We start from the raw sequence: 27,266 nt of genomic DNA, 5'->3' as shown, positions 1-27,266 counted from the left end.
GAAATAACTGCAATTTAAATGAAAGTACACGTTTTTTCCTTAGCACTGCCATTCTTGTCAATGGAAAAAAAATAATCCTCTCAGCTTATTATTACTGCGGTCAAAACCAGCAGCATCCAGAAAGCAAATGTTTTCAATGATAATCTAACAAAAATAACAACTGGTTCTCTGGTGTGTTATTTGTTTGAGTTGTATTTGTTTGAGAGGTCTCTCCACCTCGGACCGTGAGCTCCTTGCGAGCGCTGGCGGCACTCGCAACCATGACGAAACAGGACCCGTTCTCACCCGGGACAAGTGAAGTTCCTCTGTGCTGTCCTGCTCCTTTAGTGCCTGTATCACTGTAGACCCAGAGTATGCCACAAATACCCCTCCTTCGATGGCCTGCGCTCCCTTCCAGATTTTAACTGACTCGGTAACATCAGTAACTCTACTGGACTTCAGTCACCTTGCCCAAAAAGATGAAGAACAACAGAAGAGAGGCACGTCCTAGCTGAATTTGGTTCAAGTTTCAGCATGCCTCTTCTGTCCCCAAGTCTCTTTGCCCCCTTAGAATGTCAAGAAAAAAAGAAACAATATATAATCTAATATTTTTAATTTTATGTACAGGAATATAACGTTATGGCAACTTTGTACATGAAATACATACAGTATTTAAACATGAAAATCAGCTAGGTAAGAATTTACATTAGCAATGAAACTGCTTCACGTGCAGCCCAGTTAATACTTAGTTTAGATCTCTATTTTATTGGGGAGAGATTTTAATAGTTTACAATCATAGAAACATAAACATTTAAAACAAGACTCTATAAAATAATTTACAGAAACCCTACCATCTACACTGAGAGAAAGGGTGTATGTCTGTGAGTTTTGTGTGTAAATAACAAGGTGGACGAATGATGTACCTCAGCCTTTTAAGTATAAAATAATTTAGAAGCAGTTCATGCAATACGGAAGCAAAGGCGTGCCAGTTCCTTCGAGGTTTCCTGCTACCTTGGACATCTACTGAGCATCACATGTGGGTCACCGGACACACGATAATACCGTTGCCAGATGCTCCCAGAGAGCACCACCCTCAGTTCCTCCAACCAATTACTTCTGTAAACATAAATATACAAGTTGATATCTTTTCTACACAGTACAAATACAGGTCACAACTTCTCAGCTGTGCAAGTAGTCAATCCGTATACTTGGAAGTAGGATAACGGTCAGACCGGAGTTCCATATATTTCTATGTACAGGGGCACTAACAGAACTTCCTCGTTTTCACCAATTTGCTCTGATATTTCACGGAGTGCCCGCCGTGCCCTATCACGTAAACATCCAGCAGGTAGGACTTGCCAGGCTGCAGGCCTCTGATTGTCTCTGTCGTCACTGCTTTCTGGATGTTCTGGCTGTGGAAGTATTTACAGAGAACCTTTCCCGATTTCTTCCTCGTATCCGGACCCAAGCACTGGTTCTGCTCTCTCTTCTTCTGCTCTTCGTTGTAATTGTCATCCACTTCCCTTTTGTAGATGCAGAATTTGTTTCTCTCCTGCGTGCCCAGCCACGCCACCGTGACCGAAGAACACGTGCGGAGTTTGTCAAAGGCTTTGATTCGCGTATCTTCAGGAAGAGAAGGAAACAACTGCTTGTTAGGCCTTGTTGTAGCCAGGATCTTCAGCATAGAAGCACCTTTTTTGCTTCCTTTCAGCCTAATGAGATACTTAGCTTTTGCTTTTCCCCGAAGCTGGAACTGCCGCACACCCTCCACGTTTTGAGACAAGAGGAGTTTTCCATCTCTTCTAACTTGGATCTGAACAGCATCCAGGCACGAATGAACGGAGAAGGTGACTTTTTGGTGAGATGAAACGGGAGCAAACCGTAGAAATTTGGCTCCCTTTCTCTTGATGAATACATCTGTAACTTTGCCGTCCTTCAGTTCGACCGTTTTCTGTTTAGCCTCCTCCTTTGTTCTGGCAAAGGTGCCAACGTATGCGGTGCTCATGTTAGTGTTGGTATTTACTGCAAACATGTCAAAGTAGTACTGCGTATCGGGCTTCAGGTCAGACACTGTGAAGATGTTCTTGTTCCCGATACAAACTTTATGCAGGTCAACTCTCGGCTTTGAGGATATTTGGCGCCCAAACTTTGGTGATGATTTTAGGAAACCACGTTCCTTGCCGGAGTTGCTGTCTGAGGGGAAGCCAAAATGGGCAAAGTCAAATGGACTGAAATCCAGACCTGGTTTTGGAGCCATCATGAAGGCATCGTCAGAACTGAGCTTGGCTTCAACAGCACAGAGGCTTTTGAAATTGTGTTCTTTATTGATGACTATGCAATACTGAATTGGCTGCTTCAGTAAGGAGGCGGTGGGACTTGGTTTCCAGGCCAGCGTCACTGTTGTACGTCCCAGAGAAGTGACATCGATTCTAGGATCGTAAGGTAATTCAGGATAAGGTTGGTCCGACTCTGGAGTAGTGGTTGCATACACTTTAAAATGTGTATCTTTCTCTGTCGACAGCAGATCTAGTTGGTACAAACCAGACGGGGAACTAGAGGACACAAAGTACTCAACATCATTGCCTTTGTAAGAGAACAGCTCTGTGCCTCCCTCATTAGTAATCTGCTGTTTCTGTTGCTCGAGAGGTTCTGGTTCACCTAGATTACAAGCAAAGAAAAACATTTATACAGACACAATCTGCGAATATGAGAAAATAAAACTCTAACAGACACTTCTACATAAAATACAAAAGTGAGATGAAAAAGGAAGGTTTTATCTTCTGAGGAAGATGTAATCAATACTTCTGTCAAATCAGAGAGGGAAACTGGTTTGGCAATCAGGTTAAAACCAAATGCAATAGAAATTGCACCTGACCAGTATTAATGGAGTCTCGTGAATGGTAGCTAATACCTTCCACTGGGGTACTTCAGCCACCCAACCTGGAGGTGCCACGCAGTTTCCCAGGGGGAAATGACTCCGCTGCCTGTTTCTGGACTTGGGCCCTAAGCTTTGGCCCTCTGAGTCATGCTAAAATTTGGTGCCTAAATACAGTGGGGGCCAAAGGTGCATATACCATACAACGTGGTGTGTATGACATTTTAGCACTTGTGTGAGAGGCTCTGGAAGCCAAAGACCTTTTCTCTCTTGAGTAGCAGTTATATGGCCCTTTCCAGATAAGCTCCGTGTCTACAGACACATCCCCTCAAAGGGGCGAGCTCAGCCCTGCTGCAATGCCAGCCCCGTCCCTCCAGTTCTTATCTTGTGTACACAGCTCACAGCAAAGCCCCTGTGAAACCGAGTTACTCCGGGCAAACACAGTTTGTTATGGCAGCATCCAGTGCGCTCTGTGACTATAACCTCAGCTTTTACTTTTACTTTTTTACAGCCCTTTTCCTTGTCATGTTGCTACCTGCTGCCAGTTTCCTGCACAATGGTAGGACTGGGGCTGAAGATCCAAACAGGAGATCATAAAGCCGGGCCTGCTGTGAGACTCAGCATCACACCGAGACTGGTTTCAGGGGCTTCGAATCCAGGAGAAAAGCAGGTCTCTGAGGCACGAGGGAAGTCGTTGATGGTTTGTTACCTGAACCTTCTCCACTGGCTTCCTCTGGGAGCTCTTGCACGCTCAGTTTCCACTCCAGAGGGGCATCGCACGGTGTCACTGTCACTGCTAAAGGAGTGTTGTCCTCTTCAACCACAAAGAAATATCTAGGGGAAGTTTAACAGACCCATCCGTCAATAAATCCTGATGGCAGCCAACCGGCAGGGACTGACTTGACATGATCAAGGTTGATCTTGGTGGGGCAACAGAGACAAAAGCGTTACTTACAGGCAAGTGTGCGCAGAGGGAATGGAATATGGAGTATGGAATATGGAATATGGAATATGGTGGGCGAGAGCTAAGGAGGGGAGGGGAGTCTCCCCACTAACACGGTGGTGCAGAGTTCACACTTTGCTTGTCAAGACATGGCAGAGGGGTTTCTGGCCTCCTGCCCTCCCCTCCATCAACTTAACTTTTTACCCCTACACTAACTATATACAGTATAAATGGTCACCAAGGTATATATGAGTGAAACGGGATCTTTCCTGGAATTTAGGGATACACTCTTCAAAGCAAGACACACATTTTAGGCTATGTCCAGGTAAGGGCCCTAGAAGCACATATAGATACATACACATCCAGCTGTCCTCCCGCATCCCCCCCAAGCACTACACGTCATTTAATGTAAAACGTTTCTCACCGATGAAGGCTGAAGGAGGTGTATGATATGCGGAGGAAGGTGGCAATGCTGGTCTTCCCTGAACTCTTTGGAGCCTCAGGTTCTTCCCCAGGCTAACCTCAGTATTTTCTGACCCGTAGGGTCGAGGTTGGGAAGTGGGGAGCTCAGACCAGACTGGCTTACGTTGCTTCTTTAAAGCACGATATGAAATAATGAAGAGAGACAAGTGTGGTGGGGTAAGCCTGTAGTTTCTAATTTCCTTCCCGCTCCCTTTGCGGGTTAGTGGCCCCACTTCAGGGAACTTCTGCGGTCTGTGGGAGCTCTGGGCTTATCCCAGAAATCAAATAAATTGGATAGACCCTCAGCCGGGGAGGCCAGATTGGGATGGAAACTCTCATAGTTACTTACTTCACCAGACTGAACACTGGCATTTGTGTTTTTCTGGTTTGGATCCAATTTTTATTTCAAAACACCCAGCAAATAAAGCTAGTATCTTCGAAGTACAACTTCCTCACTTGAGCCAGACAGAAATACCTTTTAGGGGTGTCTCGGAAGAGGTAGCTGCTAATTTCGGCTCCATCTGGGATGACCGACGAATCATGAAAAAATGCTTTGTCCCGGATCTGCATTTGGAAAAGCTCCTCATCTCTGGTAGGTAACTTCTGGGGCCTGGAGCTGAGCGGCAGCAGCAGCAGCAGCAGCAGCGGGCAGCGCAGCAGGAGCATCCTACAGCAACGACAGGGAGCCCCACCTGAGGAGAGCTGCACCCCGTGCAGCAGGAGCTGCCACCGGCTTGTCCCACGCTGGTGGGCCAGGCCGTGGCAAAGCACCGGTTTATTCGTGACCCGCGGTCGCTGACTCGGCCAGCTGCAAACTCGTGTGGCTCTGGTGGGGTGATTTACTGCTGGAACGTGGGCACACCCGTAACAACGTCTCACGCACTTTATGTTTTACAGTACACCTCACTGTACTGCTGTACAAGCACTAGGAATACATACTGTAAGGACTAAGCTGGCGTCATCACCGTGCTTGGATAAAGTATGTAAATAAGATTTTTCTATCTTGAACTGTAATTGAAAGCAAGCCTGTGCACTGGGTGCAAACTGGAATCTCTCCCTCTCATTAACAAAAGAGCAAAAGCCTTCCACATGCTTTGGTAGAGCCGCAGTTTGATGTTTTGCCGTAGCAGAAACAGAGCTCGCTAGACATGGGAGCTAGAGGAAGCACAGAGCAGATGGAGGGTCCATCGACTTCACTTCCCCTAGGAGATTCTGGTTGGGCTTCTAACAGTCTTTTGAAAAGTAAATATTTCCAGTGAAATTGTTCTTTATAAAAATAATGAGTTAGGAAAACGTGATATAAACCCCCACATATTCAAAGCACATTGCTATTAGCATGCAATTCAGCAGGGCTTAATCCTCAAGCCTGATGGGAATTGCAAAACACAAAAGCAGAGAATCCCTTACAAATTAGCCATAATAATTCATAATCTCAGCCTTTCATTAGTATGTCTACAAGTAGGTCAGTAATGACTATCCTAACATATACAGTGGGACAGGCTGGAAATCGCCTGTAGATGATCTCATATGTAATGGCTCTGGTACGGGGGGGTGGTAGGGGGGAAACAAAGCCCATTTCTGGTACGAGTATAGCGAGTTTAAATGGCTAAATGATAACATTTTTTAACGTTAGAAAAAAGAGGCTTAGGCCATTACCTAAACTGTGATAGCCACTGGCTTTGGGGAGAAGCACGATAAAAAGCTGAGCTGGCAGGAACAGTTTTATCTTGTTGTTACTTGGCTGAATGTGCGGTCATGCACCGCTCCTTGTACCGCACTGTAAATTAACTTTGGCTTTACAACAAACTCTTTCTTTTCACCTTTAAGATCAAATCTGCTGTTGAGATTGGGGTTTTTTTTCCCCTTCCACTTGACCTTTCCCTAATATTTTGTGTAAAAATAGCAAACACAAAGCTGCTTGAGAAGTGGCATGATGTAGTCTAAGCCATAATAAAATTGCTCTTCCCCTTCAAGCACTTCATGAAAATATAAGCCGGCGCCCCGAGGGAAGCCCCAGCAGCCTCCGCCTTCCCCCTCCCATGGCTTTACCTTCCAAAAACCCCAAAGGAGCCACTGGAGGCCGGTGCGGTCATGGCGTGGGACCCTCCTCCTCGCCCCAGCCCACCCCCCCGGCCCTTTGGGAGCTTTCAGCAGGACCCACTCCCCGGCGACTCCAAAATCCCCGCGAGCCCCTTCCCACTCTCCTCTTCACGGAGGCCAGTGGCCAGCAGCCTGCCAGCCTCTGCCCCTCTCGTCATCACCACGTCCCTGCCGAAGCTCGCTGCGGGCGCCGGCATCCCGAACAGGGGAATTCGCCGCAGGCAGCACGGGGTCTCGTCCTCTTTTTCGCCCCCCCGAGCTCCTGACAAAATCTTCCCAAATCCCCCCTCCCCGCTGCCCCTAGCTCCGCTTCCACCGTGCGCAGAGAGGAGGCTGCAGCATCTGCCTGTCCCGCGGTCCACCCTGCTCCCGGTACGGCTGAGCACAGCCGTCCACGTGTGGGGACAGCAGGTCTCCTGACACCCTCGTATTGGGTCTCCTGACACCCTCGAGGGCTATTTTCGCCCTCGTATTGCTTCCTCTGCCTCTAACATCGTTGTTATTTAATTGCTGCTTCCACCAACGGCACAGGTCCCCCCCCGCTCAGCCCCCTCCCCTCCTCTCCACTGTCCCTGGCCCCGTTACGTCCACCCCTTCCCACCCTGCTTTCTGGTGTTCTCCCACTCGTGCTGTCCAGCTCAGTCCCTGCCCTTCATCTCTCTATTTTCCCACTGAAAATGGTGATGCAAGAGGGAAGAGAAAATACGTAGCAAACCCCGAAGTAACCGTAAGCCACAAGTGACGCGTACTGAAAACTCCCTCGCCAAGACGCAATTTTGTCTTCGCCTCCTTTTGCTCGTGCCTTCCCTCCTGCCAAGGGCTGCTATGCCTTCCTCGGCTTTCTCCCTCCCCAGCCCGCCGCATAGTCCTGTATTTGCAGCCAGATCCTCCCCTTCCTGAGCGGAAAACCACAGGAAAGATGAAAGCAAATGCTCGAGGTTCACCTGGCAGAGTTTCCCCCGTGGTCACGTCCCAGGTGGGCATGGAGACCGTGGAGGAGCCCCATGGTCCCTGCAAGCAAGCGGCAAGCGTGCTGGGGAGCCCTGCGGCAAGCTTGCCGGTCAACGGCCCCGCTGTCTTGCGGGTAAGCCCTGCCTGTGCCGAGGCTGCCAAAAATTATTTTGCAGTTGGAGAAGGCTGCGCCTTTATTTATTTGGCGATAACCTGGTGACAGCAACACACGGCCGTGGTTCCCCATTTGCAGGGCTTGTAACGCTTCATCTCTGGCGCTCACAGGTCTCAAATTGTGCGCTTCGTTATTGTTTGGGATGTTTTAATAACAGGTTACTGCAACGCTTTGCCCTACAGAAGGGGAAAGAGTAAAGGGCTTTACCTAAGATATGCAATTGCTACTTATAGCTAAATCCTGATTTAGCTTTCCCAGTGTTTGTCAAAATTTATCCCAACCAGGTCCTGACTTAGCTTTTGATGACAACAGACATATTTCCTCGAATTGGGACTGAAGTGTTGATACTTATCAGCAAAGTTAATGACATTTGACCTTTTGGAGCAAAGATCGTCAGTCAAAATACTTGCTGACTTGAGTCACCCAAGTCAGCAGAAACCTCCTCTCACACAAAGCAGGATGAGTTTCATGTGCTCTAAGACGCTGCTTATTGATTTTTCAAGTATTATCGTTGGCCAACAGGGAAGAAATTCTTTCCAACTTAATCACAACAGTTACAGCAGATTATTTGGTTAGGTAAGAAACTCTGACACTTTCTGCAGACAGCGTCCTCCGCATGAACCCCTTGAAATTGCAGTTTTGTGTATTCCCATAGTCAGTGCCAGTGCAATGTAACCTCTATTAAAATAAACGATTTTTGATTATAGGACTACTCAGGCTAAGCTTCACTTCTTAAGTAATTTCACGAGCTAATTCACTTAAAAAACTCCTGTAGACAGCGTTTCTGTCCCCGTTAACAACCGCAGTGTAGCGACAAGGTACAGATTTGTCTCTGATTTCTTTATCTACTTGTAAAAGCATTTCAGCTTAAAAATAACTACAAAAGACACATCAAGGTTCGTTCTGTGATCCCTGCCCAGCCTGGGCAGGCAGCACTGGCCCATCCCATACATGAAATAGCTTGCAAAGTTGTCAACTGGTACTGAAAAAGAAAAGTTTTATAATCTTTGTTCCTTTACAAGCGAATAGGATTTTGAGTGCTTTCATTTTCACATATCCAACCTCAGAGGCTTAAAATGGGCCCAATTTTCATGCACGACACTTCCAAAAGTGGGACGCCTCAACAGCAAAGAGGCGTCCAAAACTCTCTCACAGTTTTTGGAAACCGTGCTGTCAGTGTTACACCATCCTTTCACACCAGCTAATAAACAGATTTTTTTTTTTGCAGTGCACTCATTATAATTTGGCAGAGTTTTAAGCTAAATCCTCTATAGTTTATGCAAAACATCAAGAGGAAAGCAAAAAACCCATTTATTCACCCCATGTTTCTTTCTGGGCGAGTTCACCGCTGGGCAATGACTTTGACAGGGTCCCTCAGAAAATGCACTTGCTAGATGCGAGCACGTGAACTCGTGCTCTCCCACCCGGCCCTCGGAAACTTCCAACAAATCATTTTCTTGCCTCGGTGTGCCGTGCTCCGAGCCAGCTTCATTTTTAGAAGCCAGGTACAAGCTGAGGCCTAAGCGCTGCACTGTAAAGCCATACAAATTACGTGAAATACGTTGTGTGATTCTTTATTCTCCAGACTGTGCCACCTCCTAAATGCCTTTTATTCCCTTTTCTACAAGTTCATCTTGTTTTCTTTTCTTTTAAACTCGGAGTCAATATTTTATTGATATATTCCTGCTGACATGAGGGATTTGCCTGCTGTTTATCACTGAATTTAAGAGAGCACCAAAATAAACAGTCCTAAGTGAAATAATAAGCACCGCTTTCCTCCTCCAGGATTGCAAAAGTGCCCTCTAATGGCCCATCTTTTCCTCTCGCTTTTTCCCAAATTCTCTCTAAACCGAGCCTTAAACCCGAGCGGGAAGGTAAACCTTCTGCCCCGTCGCCCTGGGCGAGGCCGACGCTGGCTGCAGAGTGAGGACGGGGCAGAGCGGCGGGTATGGACAGAGCTGGCAGCCCTGGTCCCCAGGAGGTCGCACCCTGGCACAGGGGAAAGGCATCGCTCGCCAGCCTGGCCGTGCCGGGATGCCGACCTTCCCGGCATTGCCAGAGCGGAGGGAGATGCTGCGCAGCGACCACCAGCACGGCACCAGACGAAAGGTAAAAACCCGCCACGGATGGGAGGGACCAGGGTGGCCCACGCAGACGCCAACGGCTCTAGACCAGCAAGAAGAGCAACACTGAAAAACATCCTTGAGAAAAACATGACTTGCTTATATATTCTTCCATTTCCAAGAGAAAGGAAAAACATTTTTTCTTCCTTTTCTCTTCCCCCCCCCCCTTCTCTTTTCCCCCCTGCAGGCTGACCCACTTTGGGGAGCCAGGCTCCCACTTTGGGGAGCAGGGAGCATCCAGGGGGTCCCCATCTCCTCCCAGGCAGGACTGCTCCCGGCTCGCCGGTTCCGGCTGGACGGGGCAGCCCTGTTGTGCCCGCTGGACGCCGGGACGCCGAGCCCGTGCAGGCTGAGCGATGCCGGGCAGCGGCAGTCCTGGCAGGTGGCAGGGGTTTCCTTTCCTTTTAACCTGGAAAGCGGCGGTCCCGTCCCCAGGTGAGCAGCTCCTGGGCTGCACAAACACTCCAGCAGCAACAGCCACGCCTCGGAAGAGGTTTTACTTCATCAACCTCTCTGTAGTTATGTAAATAAAGAGATGAAAAATGCATGCTGTACATTTGGAGTGGGATATAATTTTAAACACCTCAAAATTTATCACCTTGCCAGAGGTTTGGGTTGGTTTTTTTTCCTTCAGAAAGTATAAATCAACAAAAGCAGCAGTCTGGCCATTTTATAAATTTGAGCTATAAGCACATGCATGAAAATTATCATGACATCAGATCATAGATTTTATGATGCTCACAATTCACTCCTATCTTCTTAATGATTTCCACTCAGGCAGCGAGCCTTACCTGCCCTTTCCAAAATCCCACGTACACAAGCCCTCTGTCCAGCCTTTAAGACCTTTGCATAACAAATTTCAGCTATACGAAAGGCCTGCAAATATCTAGGTAAACTGCAATTATAAGCAGAAATGGAGAGGATAACGGGATTTGCAACTGGCTTAGGTTCCGAGTTGGGGGACAAAGTAGCTGGAGCTAATTTGTGCTAATTTTGGAGCACAAAAGGTGCTAATTTTGAGCACCTCGCGGGCTCTTCCCCCAGGCTGCGGGATCAGCGGGGTGGGCGCATCCTCAAGCAAAGCCAGAAACAGGCGGCCTCGGGGGCAGATAAAATCACCCCGTTTTTTTATTTTGCCCATCAAGCCTACGGTATTTTCTGTCTGCCCAAGCAAGCCATCTTTTTCCAGCAAAATACAGCGGTTCCGCAGGCTGTACCCCACGAGGTATCAGAGGCTCCCCGCTCACATCCCATTGCAGAAATCCCACCCAGCGAGCCAAGAATCCATTTTGCTTGGCTGTTTGGGATCCAAGCAGTTATGTATTTATTTCACACACAGACATGCGCGCTCACAGGAAGGCTCGATGTCACCGACTATACCTACACTGCGTAAAAAGGGAGGAAGAGTGTTAGATTCACCCCGTGCAATGCCGGAACCATTCACAAGTCATCTTCAAGTACCTTGATCTATGGAAATCATTTGCTTTACTTCTCAACTGCCTGCAGGTCACAGAGACCTGTAAAGGATTTACAGTAACAAAACAAACAAACAAAATATCTGGGCTTACCTGAAGCAAATGCATCTTGAATAAATAAACCCAAATGTTTAATTACAGAGAGTGGGAAGTGCATGACTGTAATTTAGTGGGGATAATTTCAAGGCACTGCCTGCCACAGTGCTTGTGTGTTGCATTTCTTCTCTTTTTATTGTATGGATAGTGAACTTTTTTCCTTCCTTACGTCCTATTTTTAAACTCTGGTGCGTCGGGGGGGGGTTTGCGTTGTTTACATTACCCATGCTGCATCTCATAATAAGTCTGTAGATTTATTGACGTGATTTAAGTCCAGCTTCGGAAATAAAAGGGCACTGTGTGACTTCTTTGACTTATTATAGGAACGCTGCAAGTGAGCAATGCAAAAGCTGTGAGCTTTTCCGTGGTACATTTCATTTCCAGAGATATATAACACAAATATATGCTCCTCAGCATACAGAGTTACCACCTCAGCAACAGAGGAGTTTAAAAGCGCCTACCAATTTCAATTGTAATACAATTAGTTATTTTTAATGGGCAAACAAGGAAAAATAATGCCTTTGAAATTTTAAGTATTTACTGGGAGCTGCTCAGTTTGTTTGTTTAGGGGGAGACCAGAGGGAAAAAGTGAAGGCCTGCCATTTCATACTTACTATTCCCTAAAGGATCTGGAAAACGTTTGGTATGCTTTTCATTTTGTTTTTTGGGTTGTGTTTTTTTTTTTTAAAAAAAAAAGCAGCGCTCTTGAAAATTTGTTGTCTGGTCCTGCCTCGTGCCTGGGGAAAAGCCCGGGCCAGGCAGGGCTGCGGGAGCCTCGGCAGGAGCTCGGCCAGTGCAGCCCCAGCCAGCCCCTCCGCCGGAGATGTGCACCAGCCCCAAATCTTTCCCTACGGAACGGGGGCGGCCGAGGAACGCAGCCCCGACAAGGAAACAGGGGTGTCTTGCTGTCTCCGTGGATTTTAAAGAGCAATATTTTTGTGTAGCACCGCAGCCGGCTTGACATGGCAGCTCCCGTTGGCAGGACCAGCTGTAACTGGGAGGGCAGGAGCATTTACAGACCTGTAATCCGTGGATTAAAGCTCCCTAAGTACGCACGGACACGATGGACTATAATGGTGCCTTTGAAGCATTTAGGGTCCAGCGTGTCAATAATCTGTGGATTAACCGACCGCCTCTTGCAATTCCAATTCAACCCACGATTTTCCTTTGCTGGGAGTATTGTTTTAGCAACACAAATCACAGCAGCATGGGGAAAAAATCCAACTATGTAAAAATAAGAAGGTATGAAGAAATAAGGGTACATTTCCACCAAATCTTAATGAACAACAGTGACAACGAACGACAACTTAGGGGAGAGGTTAACTCCAAAGGGGTAACATTGTAAAATGCGGAGCTGTCTCAAATTAGACATGTTGAAAAGCAAACATACTCAGGGAGATATGGTATCAAAAATCAAATTTTACATGGACTATTTGGTTTCTAAACTGAGCCTTATTTATTTTTCCACTTTTAGTGGAAACAGATTCAACTCTGATTACAGCGAAATTGCCATCCTGGAGCTGGTGGTAGCTGGATGCTTCAAAAACCAGCTGAGCCAGGAGATGCCATTTGGGACACTCGAGGAAATGCCTAGTAGTTTTTTTAATCAGAGACCACATACCAGCGTTTCTCTCCTTCACAGCCATCCCGACCCATGCAACTCGGCGGTGAGCGTCAAAACCAAACAAGCAGCGAGTCCCCAGCGACCTCCGTTACAATGCTCGGTTGTTCTCTCATACCTCTCCTTGCGAGGGGACGGCAGTGGCACGGGAAGAAGCAATGTGCTGGAGCACTGGCTGGCAGCCAGCTGACGGCTCACCCCCCGTGCCGAGCTCCGCTTCCCTTGGCCGCTCCGGCACAAGCTGGCCTGCGTCCTCACCGTCGTACCTGCTCGTCCTCCCAAGCCCAAACAAAATCCCCAGGCGGCTGGACGTCGCTCACCGAGAGGGCAAGCATCACGGGATGGGTGTCTGGTACCAGCTCTTCCAGAGGAAAATCTCATGTCAGATGCCCCACTCAGAGAAGGGGCATTTTTTCCATAGTCTCAGCAGGCTTTGAGCCCCAGTAGGAGAAATAAGATAAGGCAGAGAAATCTTAGTCTGCACAGCTCCAGGCCATTTAAGATAACCAACCCTGAATGCCACGCAGCTCTACCACAAATCTTTCATCGCAAGATCTGGAGGTGTTTTATAACGGAGAGTAATTACTATCCCCTTGTTACAAGCAATAAAAGTGGGGCAGCGACTTTCCTTGTTCAAGGAAATCCCAATATAATCCCTTCCTTTAATCATAAAACAATAGCTACTTTCCTCGGCCAAGTCATTCTGCCTTCAGCACAGCTCTCCGAGTGCATGTTACTGTCTCTCCATAATGAATTTCAGCACGGGGATTAGCGGGGAGGAACACATACGAACAATTACAAATTACAACCAACACGAGCATGTTGGTATTTGGTACGGAGTTTCCCACTGTTTCTCTGGAATACTTCTGAATGACATTCTGAGCAAGTGCCCTTGCCAAAACCCGCGAGGGACAGGGATGACTGAAGTGTCAGGGTATGAGAAAGAGCAGGAGCAGAACCGGGGTCCTTGCATCCTGCTGTCGCATCCTCAAACTGCCGGGGCTTACGGCTGGAGGTCAGAAAGACCTTTGGAAAGCGCTAAAACATAAAAACAAAGTCATTAACTGCATTAACTACCGAAGGAGTTAAAGTCACTTGAGCCATTCCTACGGCCTGGGGAATATCGCTCGCCCGGCAGCTGCCCGCGGCCAACAAGGTGTTGGTTAAAGGGGAGAAAATCAGGGGCTCGCGCGGGACAGGGCGCTGCGGGAGAGGCAGTGACAAGCAAGGGTCTGCGGGTCACCGGCGCGAGTTGCAGGGCAGGAGCGGGGGGAAGCCGAGCCTCCGGCGGCTCCAGCAACAACCGGAGCCCTCACGTTTCGTGGAAAGCTGTGCCGCGAGCGCCTGACATTGCTTATGCAATTCTCCCCTTCTGCTTTTTGGTAGATGATTAAAAAAGGGAAAATTGCTGACTACTCTGAAACCCTGTGAAGTGCACAGAGGCCGATTCCCTCAGCTTCCATCACACACGCAGTTTTCTTCAGCGCCAGGAACGCCACCACACATGTACGCAGGGTTACAAACCACAGCCAGCCCAAGTACATCAGCGTTCACGCCCACTTCCCTACCTCTACACACAAGAGTTTTCCTGCAACGGCTACTCAGAAATTCTCATTTGCAATTTTACCGTATCTTCCTTTTTACTGCCTGGGATTTCTCAGTGCTTCCAGGCTAACCAGTAATGACCAGTAATGCCTGCAATAGCACAGAGAGTAACAGCAGCAGCTCTCCAGAAAGCCCTCTGGCAGCTGGAAGAGCGAAGCAGGGCAGCAGCTCCGGTAACAACCCCGGTTACGGTGCTCGTGCCCACGAGGCGATTCTCCAACGCCCAGGGAAGCGGCTGCATCCCTGCGCTGCTGCCAGGACGGTGGATATCCCGCTGTGGTCTGCAGGGGCGGTGGGTACCTCGGAGCAAAGGCACAGCACTGGGAACTCAAACAGAAACTGTAGCAGGCATCTGGCACTAAATGCAATTGTGAGGTTGGATTCTAGGTTTTTTTCAATCCAGGAAGACTTGTAGTTAACTAGATATGGGACAAGGAGAAAATAGAATTTATATGAACAGGGGGAAAAAAGTGATTTCCATTTTATTCTGTTCTTTCCTATATTTTTTCAATCTTATCTCTGTGTTGCTTTTAGTTACACCCGAATCATGTAATCCAGATCCTCAGCTGACTTCAAAGAAACTATGACTTTTTGTACCGAATCGAGAGCCTAGCCCATATTACTTATGACCACAGCAATACACGTTATGCTGATAGGTGATCCCCCCAAATTTCCAATTCCTCAATTATCATCAGAATCCAAATTTTTCTGATTGAACTTACTGTCCAAAATTGGATTCAGTTTCAATATTATCTGCTTTAAAGCCAGGTAAAGGAAATCTTAGGCCCTGCAAGTCCTTAATGAACCCTTAAGGTGCTCTCTCATAATGATTTGTTACGTATCACAGTAATTCACAGATGCCGTGTCTCGTTTTCCCTAGCTGGAAAAGGGTTGCTGAAAATATGTAAACATTTGTCAAGTGTTTGAAAATGGAAAGTATCAAACGTAGTGCTAAAGATATTGCTATTTACATATTTCTACCAGCGTGCTCAGCATTAGAGCTGGCAGACCTCAGCCACAGTTACAGCAGCAAAGACTTTCCAAGACCCAGCGTGGATCTTGTCCCCCACGCTGATCCCCACCGTCCCTAGAAAGCAGCACAGACGGTTTCTTAGTCACGCCATTAGCTGCGGTGACTCCCTCAGAGGCTGCGGTGGCTGAGAGCGCAGGATGGCCCGTCGCAAGTGAACCACATCACAGGGAGGACGATCAGCCTCACCACTTCTCCCGTCTGTCATTCAGAAAATTACCCCTTTCGCACGCTCACTTCTATACGCTACGTGGGCAGGGACAAGAAAAAGCAGGAATGCTCACGCTGGCTAAATTTTGTCTACTGGCACTTATTTCCTTAGCATCCTGCTTTAGAAAAGACACAGATTCCTATAGAGGGCAACTCAGTAAATCAGTGAAAATTGTTAGCAAAGGACGTTAGCTGCTCAGAATGTCTCGACGCAGCTACCTGCGGTCACCCCCCGCGGTGCCTGACACTTCCCACCGCCTCCAGAGAAAATCCAAACTTCTGCTTCCCCCAATGGCCGGACCTTCGCATGGCGAGGTGGGGGAGATTCATCCTGCCCGGACCCAGGCGCGAAGGCTCCAGCCCCCCATGTTCATGAGGGAGCGGGGACCCTTGCAGGAGGAGAGCATCCGTACGGTGCGGGCGGCTCCCGAGGTTTCTCAAGGCTGTTGCAGCTGCTGAGAAGCGGATGAAAGACTCGGGACAAGCATGGCCAGGCGCTGGAGGAACTACGGACCCACACAGCCCGCATGCCTGCCCTGAGGTGCTCAGCACGCACGGCGGGGCACTGCTCACCCAGCATCACTGAACGTCTCCAGGGCTAAGGAGCCATGCGATGGAGAAGGGATTCACCTCCCAAGGGCAAGATGGTACATGCCCAGAGAGATAGTGAAGCACGTCGACGGAGATTGCTGCCACAGGTGGGCCTACGGTAAGAGCAGACACAAGCATCTGTCCGAAGAGGTTACAAGACAACACGAGTCCAACCACAGCTCACCAGCCCATCATACCAAAGCAGGATAGGAGCATGTTTGGGAGCTGCCAGTCTTCAGGGTGGCTTTCTAACACTTTTTGGGTTTTCTAAGTGGTGGACTTCTGCATGACCAAGCTGAAAAGCCTTTCCCGAGTGCAAAAAGATGGGCGCTCTGCAGGGATGTGCAAGAGTTTCAAACCTGCCAGGGTCAACCACAGAGCTGTGATAAGGGATCTCAAAAATCAGATTATCAAAAGGGTCGGTTTCAGCTCCACTCTACTGCTGGGCCAGTGTTTATTTGTCCAGGCTGGCAGGCGAAAGGTTAGTCCTTTATCTAGTTACTGCGAACAAAAGCAGAGGGAACACATACAGGCGGATAGGTCAGACTGTCATGGGTGAGCGAACATCCAAACAACCCCAAAACCTTCAGGCCTTCTTATGGTAACCATACATCCTTGGTTGACAGCAAGGAAAAGAAGGGAAAAGAAAGAAGAAGAAGGGAAAAGAAAGAAGGGAAAAGAAAGAAGAAGAAGGGAAAAGAAAGGAATTTCTGCTTTCAGAGATGGCTGAAACGCGTGCCAAGGGCATTTCCTTTCCCAAAGGGGGAAGACGTGGTGAGAGCTGTGGCGTGGGACCCAGCGCTGCCTTCTGGGGGTGTCCCTTCGCTAGCGACTGGAAATGGCTGGGAGATGCTTGGATGAAAGCTACGGCTAAAGGACAAAGCGTCATTTCAACATCACCATTAATATTGCATTGTAAAAACCAAAAGCTGTAAATTCAAAAAAAGTATCTGCTCTTTGGTGCTTTGTCCCTGCAAGGCACTTCAGCAGGCCCAAGAGGTTTGGGCTGGAGCCTGGTGGGGGGCTCTGCCCGCGGGGACGATGCCCCTGGGTCCCGCTTCGCTCCCCACGTGCACATTTCGCCGAGGGTCCACACAGTCCCCGGCTGAACAAAACCACGCCGAGCCCGTAGTGCCACGTGGGGACGCCCACGAACCCAGTGAGCAAAAGGTTGAGCCAGAAGCGTGTTTTGGCCTACTGGAAGCACATCTCGCTGACGTGTATGAATTTTTCATTTTCTAGTTAAAGCCCTAATTGCCTGGATTTTCTTATAAACGCTTTGCAACTGCTTTTTCTTAAACGAGTGGGAATTAGAACGCGCTCCATAAATTAACATAGCACATTTCTTTCCCTGACCCTGCCGCCCTGCTATCGCACACTTGCAAGAGATGTCTTATACTCTTGCTTTAAAATACCTGCTTAATTCAAATGTTAAATTAAGTTAGACTTGTTCACATGATGTGAAAGGGTCTTGAAACCTACTTATTTTTCCTAGTATGAATTTTTTTCAACTGTTGTACTATAACAGGATTATAAAAGTTTTAATTGACTGACATTAAATCTTCCCTGCAAAATTGTAACTTTAATACCCCCTAGGACTATTAGATTTTTATTCATTATTTCTCATTACTGAAAAATCAGTTTGAGAGAGCCCCTAGGGTCTTCCCCAAATAAGGATAAGATCCTATTAGTCCGACAAATCATACTCAAGTAAGTAATTCTTACCCAGGAGACAAAGCCCACGGGGAATTAAATGCAGATTTAGTAGCCAAAGGAAGAGGAAAAATGGGAACTAGAAACCGTTAACACTGCTCACTGAGGTTTTCCTTCGCATCCAGAGACCAGCTGGCAGCTCCGAGACACATGGCTTTCCCGCACCATCATCATCCCCATCTGTAAACTGCTTAATTTGCATCAGGTTTCTGGATTTCAAAATGCTGAGACACGTTTAGACTGTTTGACTATAAACAAATTAGTGGTAAATCTGCTGCACCTAAACAAAGTAGAGAGAGAGAGAGAGAGAGAGAGAAAGAGCACTCATGTCTTCACGATACTCTAGTTGCTTTGTAAAAACCATCTACCCTGTTCAATAATCCCTGCAGACACGTGCGACGAACGTGCGATCCCGTCGCACCTCCTGCCTGCCTCCCCACCAGCCTTTGCAGCAGGAGCGGCGGCTGGTCTAGCGCTGCTCTATTTTGGTACTGAGCAAGTGAAAAGTGAGAAAGATGAAAAAGCATCATTTTCCTCCCGTCCTAATAAAGTTTCAGCCCCTTTAAAGTTACTTTTCCTTAAATAAATAAAAAAAAAAAGAAATACGCTCAATTAGGCGAACAATGCTTTTCCCCTGTAAATCACAGGGGAAGTGTCGGCCTCGGTGGTGTGTCACGTTGTGAGCGTGCGAGGGTCACGCTGGAGGGGCACTCATATCCGGACCCGCGGAGCGGGGAATGAAGTAGGAAAGATAAATTATTGCCTTTTGTTTTTCAGATTTCCAGGTGCTCGCAGTAAGTACCCACTGCTTCTTATCTCAGCTGTCACGCAAGCAACAAACATCTCTCCAACTACTGAATTTAATTACCCTAAAACCAGAGCGGTCCCGATTCGGGCCAAAACCCGAACAACCCCGCGTGCTCTTGAGCAATCTGGGAGAAATGCTGAAAACGCTGCGGTTACCTGAGCGCTCGCCCCTGCCCAGGTGGAAGGACAGAGCCCACCGAAAGATGCTCGGCACAGGAATCGCCTGCATCCCTCTGGCAACTCAGGTATATTTTTGTTTATCGAAGCAGTGATGGGCTGGGTTCTCAGACCACTAGTGTTGCTGATTACTCGAACGGCATTTAAAACCCATCCTGTAAAATGTCCCCCAGAAGATCATCCCGTTTTTGGTGAAGTTATAGTATCAGCTATCTCGCACATGAACTGAAAAAGACGACACTTTGCCTGCTTCTGACATGTCCTGTGCGACCAATGTGTTCCCTGGGGTGCAATCAAAGCCATCTACGCAGGCACGAGATTTTCGGCCGGTTCCTGTTACAGCTCTGTGTTAACGTTTATCTTTCTCCCGTTCTGTGGGTGTCCTTGCATACTGCAAATTAGAAAATTAATTCTGAAAGAACAAACTTCTTTCTAATATTTACTCTCTCTGTCCCTCTTAATTTATTTCCAGTTTTAAGCACGTTCTCCTGGAGTTATGATTTATTACCCTGACCTATTTCCCAATCCAAGGGCAAATACTTCCTCTCCTAATGACATCTTGTTAAAAGTTTTCAAACATAACATCTCCTCAGCCTTCAAAGCTCCTTCCATCCATCCATAAGCATTAGCGTATTTGAGTCATTTTCTCAGGCAGAAACTACCCCTGTTTGATCTCATGAAGATTTTTGTCGTATTCTCAGTCACGACGTAAAAGCAAGCGTGGGGAACGCAGCTTCTGTACTCTGCCTTTTCTCCAAGGCAATGCTCGCTCGCTGCACTGCTCGTTATTTAACAGAGCTCAAGCAGTACTTGAGTCCCTTCTCACTGGTCTTACCTACGATATTCTCTTTCCTTTAACATAATTCTGATTTATTCTCCTTTCACTCCTGCTTGTAGAGTCAGTGACACCAAACACAGAGCTCAACAGCATTCGGTATCACACCGGCTCCTCCGTAAGCAAGGTAAACGTTAGTCTCACGGGCTGTCTGTACACTCTCACACAAGCCTTACATTCCAAACACGTATTTCTTGATATATAATTAGTCAAGGTTATCACCCTCGATGCTGGGCATCCCCACCAGTACGTGCACCCTTTTGCAAGGGCTTGCAAACTTGTTTTCTTACACGAAGGAGGTGGCCCTTCCCTCCTTCAGTCAGGTCTACCCTTCTCCTCTGCATTTTATAATCAAACAGAAAAAGAAAGCAAAACCTCCCCTGTCATTTTAGCTCTCACGAGTGGTTGAACGGGTAGCCCAGAGCAGCTATATAGTCCTCCACATTAATAACATCAGCCCCTTTGAATGCACTGAACGAGAAACGTGCAGTTTTCATTAGACTGCCCTTAATGCAGAAAACGTGCACATTCGGCAAGGTTGAATGGAAACCCGCCATCTCTGGTGTGTCCATCGGTACAAATTAGTAAATCTGCCTCCTGCGAAAGCAAGCCGGGGACTGAAAAGATAAATACCCACTTAGTAAAACAAAATAAAACCAGCTCTAGAAAGATGCAAGACCCTGAAGGAGGACTGAAATAGCCCCTTGAAAATAGTGAAGTAATGGGCTTACAGTTTTATTATTCATATAAAGTTTAGTGACTTCAAAATGAATGCGAAGCCAAACAAGACTTGTTATCCCACTAAAATCTGTGCTGTAACTGAAGCCAGTACCCAGATGTTCTGTGGTAAAATCCGCCGCTTCGCTGCATAAAAGCACCACATACTCTGACGTAGAGTCCTGGCTTGCCTTTATCCAAACCTACGTAGATTCTGGATTATTTTTCTAGCAATCTTTTAAACTGCCATGGGAAGCATAAAAGGTGGTCTCCTACCAAACTGTTTGGTACCGGCTTGAAATGTAACCATTTGCAGAAATAAATCAGGATTTCTTTTTAATAAACTGTTTATTACCAGCCTTTCAGAACATAAAATGTAGAAGAAAAAGCAGGGTCTGAGTTTAATAAACATCTCATCTTTTTATATATATTAAGGCAGAAGACCCTGGCACGCTTCAGAGCGAAACGTCCGGCAAACAGGCTCCATCCAGCCCTACCGAAGCCACGGGACGGGGAGCGGAAGGCCACCGCGCGGCTGGAGGCTCGAAACCACGTTGCACAGCCAAGGTGAGCCCCTGCTCTCCTGGCACCATTAACCCACCCATCGCTAGCTTCAGCTCTCAAGGCACTTCCTAGGAAAGGGTTTACCCCTTCATTTCCAGGGGACTTCTAAGGCGGATAGACCTTAGGTGGACAAACCTTCTGAGGAGGACAAAGCAGACTTGAAGACACTGTTTCTGCCCCTACACACAGCTTTGGCATACGAGCCGGGACGCTTCGGGGCAGCCCAGGCTCTCGTCGAGCCAGCCGGGAGCAGCGCGGCGCTGAAGGAGGCCCAGGGCTCCAAATGAGCGGGTCGTGGCACAAGCGGAGCCGCAGCACCGGCCCTGCCCACACCGCTGCGTCCCCAGTCCAGCTCACAGGAGGAGGAGAGGCACGCTGGAAAAACCGCGGCAGATGGGCCGGAGCTGCGTGCCGGGAGCTTTAAACGTCGGATGAACGCCGAGTATGTGGTGAAGGCATTCAAGCCGAACAGGGAAGGCAGCACAGGCGTTACGTGATTTTGAACAGCTTGCTTGACAGTTTTCACCATATTGTATTTATAAACATTGGGGAAACCTAAATGCCTTTCCTTGGTGTTTCCGAAGTAGTCATCCACAACAAAACAGGCGCGCAGGGCGATCCTACACAGGTCTACCCCACCTCTGTGACAACCTTCTTAAAATTAAAAAGAGGGGCCCGTATTAATATCTGTGGGATCAGCATCCTACATGGCGTTCGAATTCCCTCTCAAACTGCGCATCTGATCACCAAACCCCGAACTCCCCCGGGGGGGCCGGGGCGTGAGGTAACCCACTGGCCGATGACGCCAGCAGCGTGTCACACGTGTGCCTGCCACCACCTGCCAGGTGTGGCTCGCGCCAGGGAACCGCCAGCTCCTCTCAGAGGTGCCGCGGAGCACGGCGTGTCCCCGGGCGGGCGCAGGACACATGCGCCGTGTCGCCTCGCTGGCAGGGCTGCGATGACATGCTGCCGTGCCTGCCCTCCACAGCAGAAAAATCAATGCGTTTTCTGTCCGGGGCCGCGCAGAAGCAAGGACAGCATGATGCACCCGCAGTCCTCATCACGGAAATGTGACAAGGCTGAAGGGATTTTTCAGACATCTTATGAAGCTCTTTCAAATTAAGAGGGGCTCGTTATCTGCCGACACAGAAAGTCCACAAGGAACAGGTATCCTTCTCCTCACAACAGTCTGAAACACAGCCACAGGACCCCAAATACATCCATACGGTACCCACACGTGACGCGCTACTGCACATTTCTGCTTCATCACATTTTTAGTGGTTGAAATAGAACATAAAATCTCTCAGGGTTTTAAAAAGTCCTCTCCTCTTTCAAATATTAACAAGTTTTAAGTTCTAGACATTACTCTAAGTACTCACAGAGACTTTTAAAGTGGGATAACAGTACTAGAAAGGTGACCTCGGCAGCTCTCCTCTTGCAGGTATGCGTTTTGCTACGAGGTAGGAGAGCGGGGCTGGGAGGATGAGGCATTCCTGACAAGAAACAATCCAAAATGCCATTCCTAAAATAGCTAAGAATCAGCAATTTTCAAAGTAGGCTGAACAGAATCACAAAGTTTTTCTCCCTGCTCCCTTACAGGACAGCTAAAGGTGCTGATGATGTCCAAGACCCAAGCGCTGTTTTTACAGAAACCAGGTTATGGCCAAGCCAGCAGTACCTTGCCAGGGTCACTAGCGTATAAATCACTCGCCGCCAACCGCCCAGGGAGGAATTCACCCTCGTCTCTTCCAGTTTTACACAGATGCAACTCCACCGGCTCGACCAAGCATGAAACCAGTGCACGGAGGCTGGAAGCCCATCGTAAGACGGTGCTGGATGGGGCTGCCAGTGCAGCCCGACTGGAGGATGCTCTGACGGAGACACGGTGCCACACTTGTGTCACTGAACGTCGCCTCGCAACCCGCCAGCCGGGCCAGGGAGATCTGTGTATTTACGCTGGGGACCTTGCCTCCCCGCTGAGCTCGCCTCCCGCAGCTCAGTCAAGCCACAAGAAGAGCGATACTGTTTAAGCATTTTAATTAAAGATTGTAACTAGATGCTAACCAGATCCTTTGGCGGGGAGGGAAAGTCCAAGGACCCTACAAGCTTCATAACCCGCTCTCTGAAACCAGCCTCGCAGAGGCTGCCCCGCTCACATAGGTGCCCACCGGCATGATTTCCAGAGCAGCCCTGGGCAGCGTGGCACAGACAAGATCACGCTCATCCCTGGCACCAAGCTAACCCGGCCGAGGAATCGGGCCACGTTACCGCTCCAGTGTTAAATACATCCAGAACAAAACCGCTCAGAGAATCACTGCTTTTCAAAAATCTGCGCTAGCCTTTAACTGTGAAGGTTTACATACATAAAAGTTGTATCTGCAAGTGATTAAACAACGCTTTGTAGCCATTGTCTCTGCGCTGTCGAAATACAAACACGACCCAAGCTGCACGTAGCGAATCTCAGCACTTACATCCCACCGTTGAGTTCTCTATCTACTTTTTTTTGGTAGCCACTTTTTTGTTTCTTCCCCCCCACCCCAAAGTGTGATGCTGGCGAAGACGCAGCCGTCGCCTGCCTGGCACACACCCGCTCAGCGGCAGCGCCGGAGGATGAGCCGGGGTTCCCGGCGGCAGCCCGGTTCCGCGGGGCACCGCCGGCTGAAAGAGGGCAAAAACGGGAAGGAAAAACCAAACCTCAAAGGGGAAGGGGGGACCCGAGAGGGCGCCGAGGTCCTGCCGGCAGCATCCCGCAGGAGCCGCGGCGGAGCGGTGCCGGGACGAGGGGCTCGGCGCTGCAGCCGGAGGGAGGGCGCCGGGCTGCCCGCGGCGCGGCCCCCGCCCCGCTCTGCCCCAGGGTCCCGCAGCCGGGGGGGGCACCGCGCCCCCCGCCGCCCCCACGGCAATCGGGGGGAGGCTGCGCGGCCGGCCCCGCTCCCCCGCCCCGGTGCCGGCGGCTTACCTTGCGGCGTCCGGTCCCGTCCCGTCGTGTCCCTCCCGAGGGGGGGGGGGGGGGGGGGGGGGGGCTTTTTTTAGGGGGGGCGGGTGTTTACCTAACCCCCCGCTCCGGCGGGGACGGGCTGCGGCGGGGACTGTGTCACGCACGTCCCTTCGCGCTTTATAGCTCCTTCCCCTTCCCCTTCTCCACCCCTCCCCGCGGGGAAAAAAAAAAAAAAAAAAAAAAAAGAGGAGGAAAAACAATAAAAAGCCGGGAAAAGGAGCCGGGAGCCCCCCGGGGCACCCGCCGCCGCCCGGGGCGAAGGCACGGCCCCCACTTCGCCTGCCGGGAGGGAACGGCGGGGCGGCTGCGCGCCGGCAAAAGTTTGCAGGAGGGGCGCGGAGCGGCGCGGAGGGGCGCGGAGCGGCGGCGCCCGGCGCGTCTCGCTGCTGCCGCCGGGGCGGGCGGGCAGGGGTGCCCCGCGGGCGCGGCCGCCCCGCCCCGCCACCGCGCCGCTCCGCGGAGGGGCGGGCCCGCGGGGGAGCCCCGGTCCCGCGGCCCCGGGGGGGCCCCGCCGCCGGCAGAGGCGCGCAGGGCCCGCGGGGGGCAGCGCCGCCCGGCTTTGTGCCGCGCTCGGCTCCGCTGCTGCGCTGGGCTGCGAGGAGCTAGTCCCCATCCATCTTGGACGTGCTCTCCCGCCCGAAAGCGGGGACGGGGTGGCGCGGGGGGGACGGGGCGCGCCGCGGGAGAAGCGGGGGGGCAGCGCTCCCGCTTCTCTTTGCCAGGCGGCCGCCGCGGGAAGGGGTTGGGGTTGCGGGAAGGCTGCGGAGCATCCCGACAGCGATGGAGGCGGGAGAGAGGGCTGGGGAGATGGTCAGGGGTGCGTGAGGAAGGGGGTTTGTTAAACCCTCCTGCTGTTGAGCAAATGGGTCTCGAAGCTGCGGGTGCAGCCGCTCGCCTTCTCCCTCGGCACGTTTTGAGCGGAGGCAGCGTTCGGGTTCGGGGAGCGAGGGACATTTTTCTTACTCTTACCTGGGAGCTGCAACGAAAAGGCGGAAAGTATCCTTTGCCATTTAAAAACAACCCCCTCTCTCTTTTTGTTTCTTTTTTGGCACATCGGTCTTAAAAACGTCAAGCGCTACATAAGCGTTAAACAAGTTATTACCGATAGCAGCTGATGGGTAATTCCCGTGAAGGCGATCATTCCTTCCCTACGACTTCAACAGATTTGGGGAGCAAAAATAAAATAAAACCTCCTCTTTTGCAAGACTGCTGAGCAAATCCGACAGCGAAGCCTGAGTGGAGGGATGCGAATTGTCAGATTCTGTAGGGTGACGATCAGCTTCACTCTGGGAAGACACAACCCCCAAAGAGCTCATGTCTTCAGGGACACGTAGCTGTCCAGACCTCTGCTAATTGCCATTAGCTACTGCCACTTACCTGCCACTCTGTCAACTCACAGAGTAGCCGGCTCGCTCACTGCAAGCCAGCCAGCACTCTGCCCAAGGGTCTGCTCAAAAATACAAGTTCACCAAAAGAAACCCAGGATTAAGAAAAAGAGCCCCATGGGAGACCCCATCCAGTTATCCTTCTGTTTTCACGTCCCTATTTTTACATATTTCACAACTATATTTATCGTTTTCAAATAGGTTCAAGGGTAGGAGTTTGGGGAAGGGAGGAAAGACACAGAAGTTTAGAATTAATTTATGCATGTTTAAGGAGAACCTAAAAATACCTGGTATTCGCACACAGCATCCCGACTTCTTCCGTTCTAGAGGATCGTTTGCCTCCGACTGCAACGCCTCAATGAAAAGAAAACCCAAATCTCAGTAAACTACACTTGCTCCTCTTCTGCTGCAGAAGACGCAGAGATTCAATCATCCAAAAATGGGAGAATCTGACTAAATAAGAAAGCCAAAATTAGTAAAGAAAACACAGTGCAATCTCACTAGTTTTCCCCCAAGCCCTTGGAGCGTGCAGGAGCCAGCAGAGAGGGATGTGCTCAGGTGAAGGCAGGCAGCTACCTTCGGGTACAATTCAGGGCACAACAGTATTCTCTAGAGCCTGCAAAAATGGCTGGCTCCGGTTTGAGGTCATTAGAGGTAAAATATTGCTACCCAGCCAAAGAGCTCTTGAGACTGTGTGCATCACACACAGGCAAACCGATTATTTTTAACCCGAGGACAGTTTTAGTGCTATTGTTCTTAGAGGGTATTACTGTTTGTGATTTCAGGGGAAGCAAGATGACATCCCTGGGATATTATTTACTGAGGTATGTGAATACCGACTCCTCTGCGTATAGATAACTCTTTTTTTGGATGCTTGCAGTTCCACCTCTATCGCAACTGTAAATCCCTATCGTGATTTAAAGCGTAGCGCAGAGCGACTCCCGGCCAGAGGAACAGTTAAAACGCTTTCAGAACAGGATTCGCCGTTCTCAAAATTTGCAAGGTACAAAAATATTAAACACAGATATGGAAGGCGGATTTGGGATTTAAATGCTGAAAATTACATGAATGCCTGGGAGGAACTAGGGCAGCCAGTTAAATGGAAACCAAACAATGAAAGCCCCAAATATGGAAAATTCTTGTGGGTAGGTGATTCCTTTTAAATCCATTTAACTGTCCCAGGTACTATGTCAGCACCTAGGAAATTGGTATTGAAATGCTACCCCCTGAATCCAGAGACGATTCATGTTTGTACGATCTTTACAGGAACAGGTTTCAGGCATGGCAGCGTACAACACCCAGGGCGAGAAGTCTTTGACCGTAAAATGCCCTTCCTTACGCCGATGCTGCAAAAGTGAGAAACTAAAGGGGAAGAAGCTCGGCAAACCTCTAAATGACTTGGCTTTGGGCACTCATCTTCTCCTTCCAGCCTCTCAAAGGCTTCCAGGGAACTGAGTTTTACCAGCAAAAACAGGAGCAAGAATGAGTTTCAAGAGGTGCACGCTAAATACTGATGAGAACCAAATTATTCATTCGCACGCAGTTGCAATCTTTGTCTGTAGCTGTGGATCATTTAGTCGGGGGATGAAACTGTTTTGACTTAAGTGAGCAAACAAATATCCAAAATTTGGAACATCTGTAATTTGTTCACAAAGGCGACTGTAAACTGCCTGGGTAACAATTGCGCTCTTCACGGTTTCACCATGCTGGGAGACCCTATTAAAGCGGATGGATAGGTGCTACCAGAAAACAAGATGCATGTTATGTATTATGGAGAAAAAGAGGAAATGTTTAATAAGCTACCCCGTGACTAAGTCTGAATAATAAATCTTTC

At 49.2% G+C, this 27,266-nt stretch overlaps 1 protein-coding gene across 2 annotated transcripts; it reads right to left on the bottom strand.

Moving 5' to 3' along the window:
* On the bottom strand, window positions 1-25,855 carry NDNF (neuron derived neurotrophic factor). 2 transcript variants are annotated; one of them, XM_075501177.1, is made up of 4 exons: window positions 25,720-25,855; window positions 4,735-4,926; window positions 3,564-3,688; window positions 1-2,637 (listed from the first exon to the last, which is right to left on the bottom strand). In XM_075501177.1, exons 1-4 carry the CDS (start codon window positions 25,737-25,739, stop codon window positions 1,244-1,246), a joined length of 1,731 nt encoding a protein of 576 aa, XP_075357292.1. In that variant the 5' UTR covers window positions 25,740-25,855; the 3' UTR covers window positions 1-1,243. The 2 variants fall into 2 exon arrangements, with proteins under 2 accessions (XP_075357292.1, XP_075357293.1); XM_075501178.1 differs by lacking the exon at window positions 25,720-25,855 and adding an exon at window positions 24,009-24,464.
* Between the last annotated feature and the right edge of the window lie 1,411 nt (window positions 25,856-27,266).

Source organism: Mycteria americana, chromosome 4, assembly GCF_035582795.1.
Source record: "Mycteria americana isolate JAX WOST 10 ecotype Jacksonville Zoo and Gardens chromosome 4, USCA_MyAme_1.0, whole genome shotgun sequence".
Classification (NCBI taxonomy): domain Eukaryota; kingdom Metazoa; phylum Chordata; class Aves; order Ciconiiformes; family Ciconiidae; genus Mycteria; species Mycteria americana.
Note: the sequence above shows the minus strand (reverse complement) of the source record. Positions and strands in the feature narration are given on the sequence as shown.

Excerpts from the sequence above, each read along its gene's own strand:
- NDNF (XM_075501177.1), bottom strand. The coding sequence starts at position 25,739 with ATGCTGTGTGCGAATACCAG. Across the intron at positions 4,927-25,719 it reads ATGCTGTGTGCGAATACCAG|GATGCTCCTGCTGCGCTGCC; the intron begins GTATTTTTAGGT and ends TCGTTGCTGTAG. Across the intron at positions 3,689-4,734 it reads TTCCGAGACACCCCTAAAAG|ATATTTCTTTGTGGTTGAAG; the intron begins GTATTTCTGTCT and ends AACTTCCCCTAG.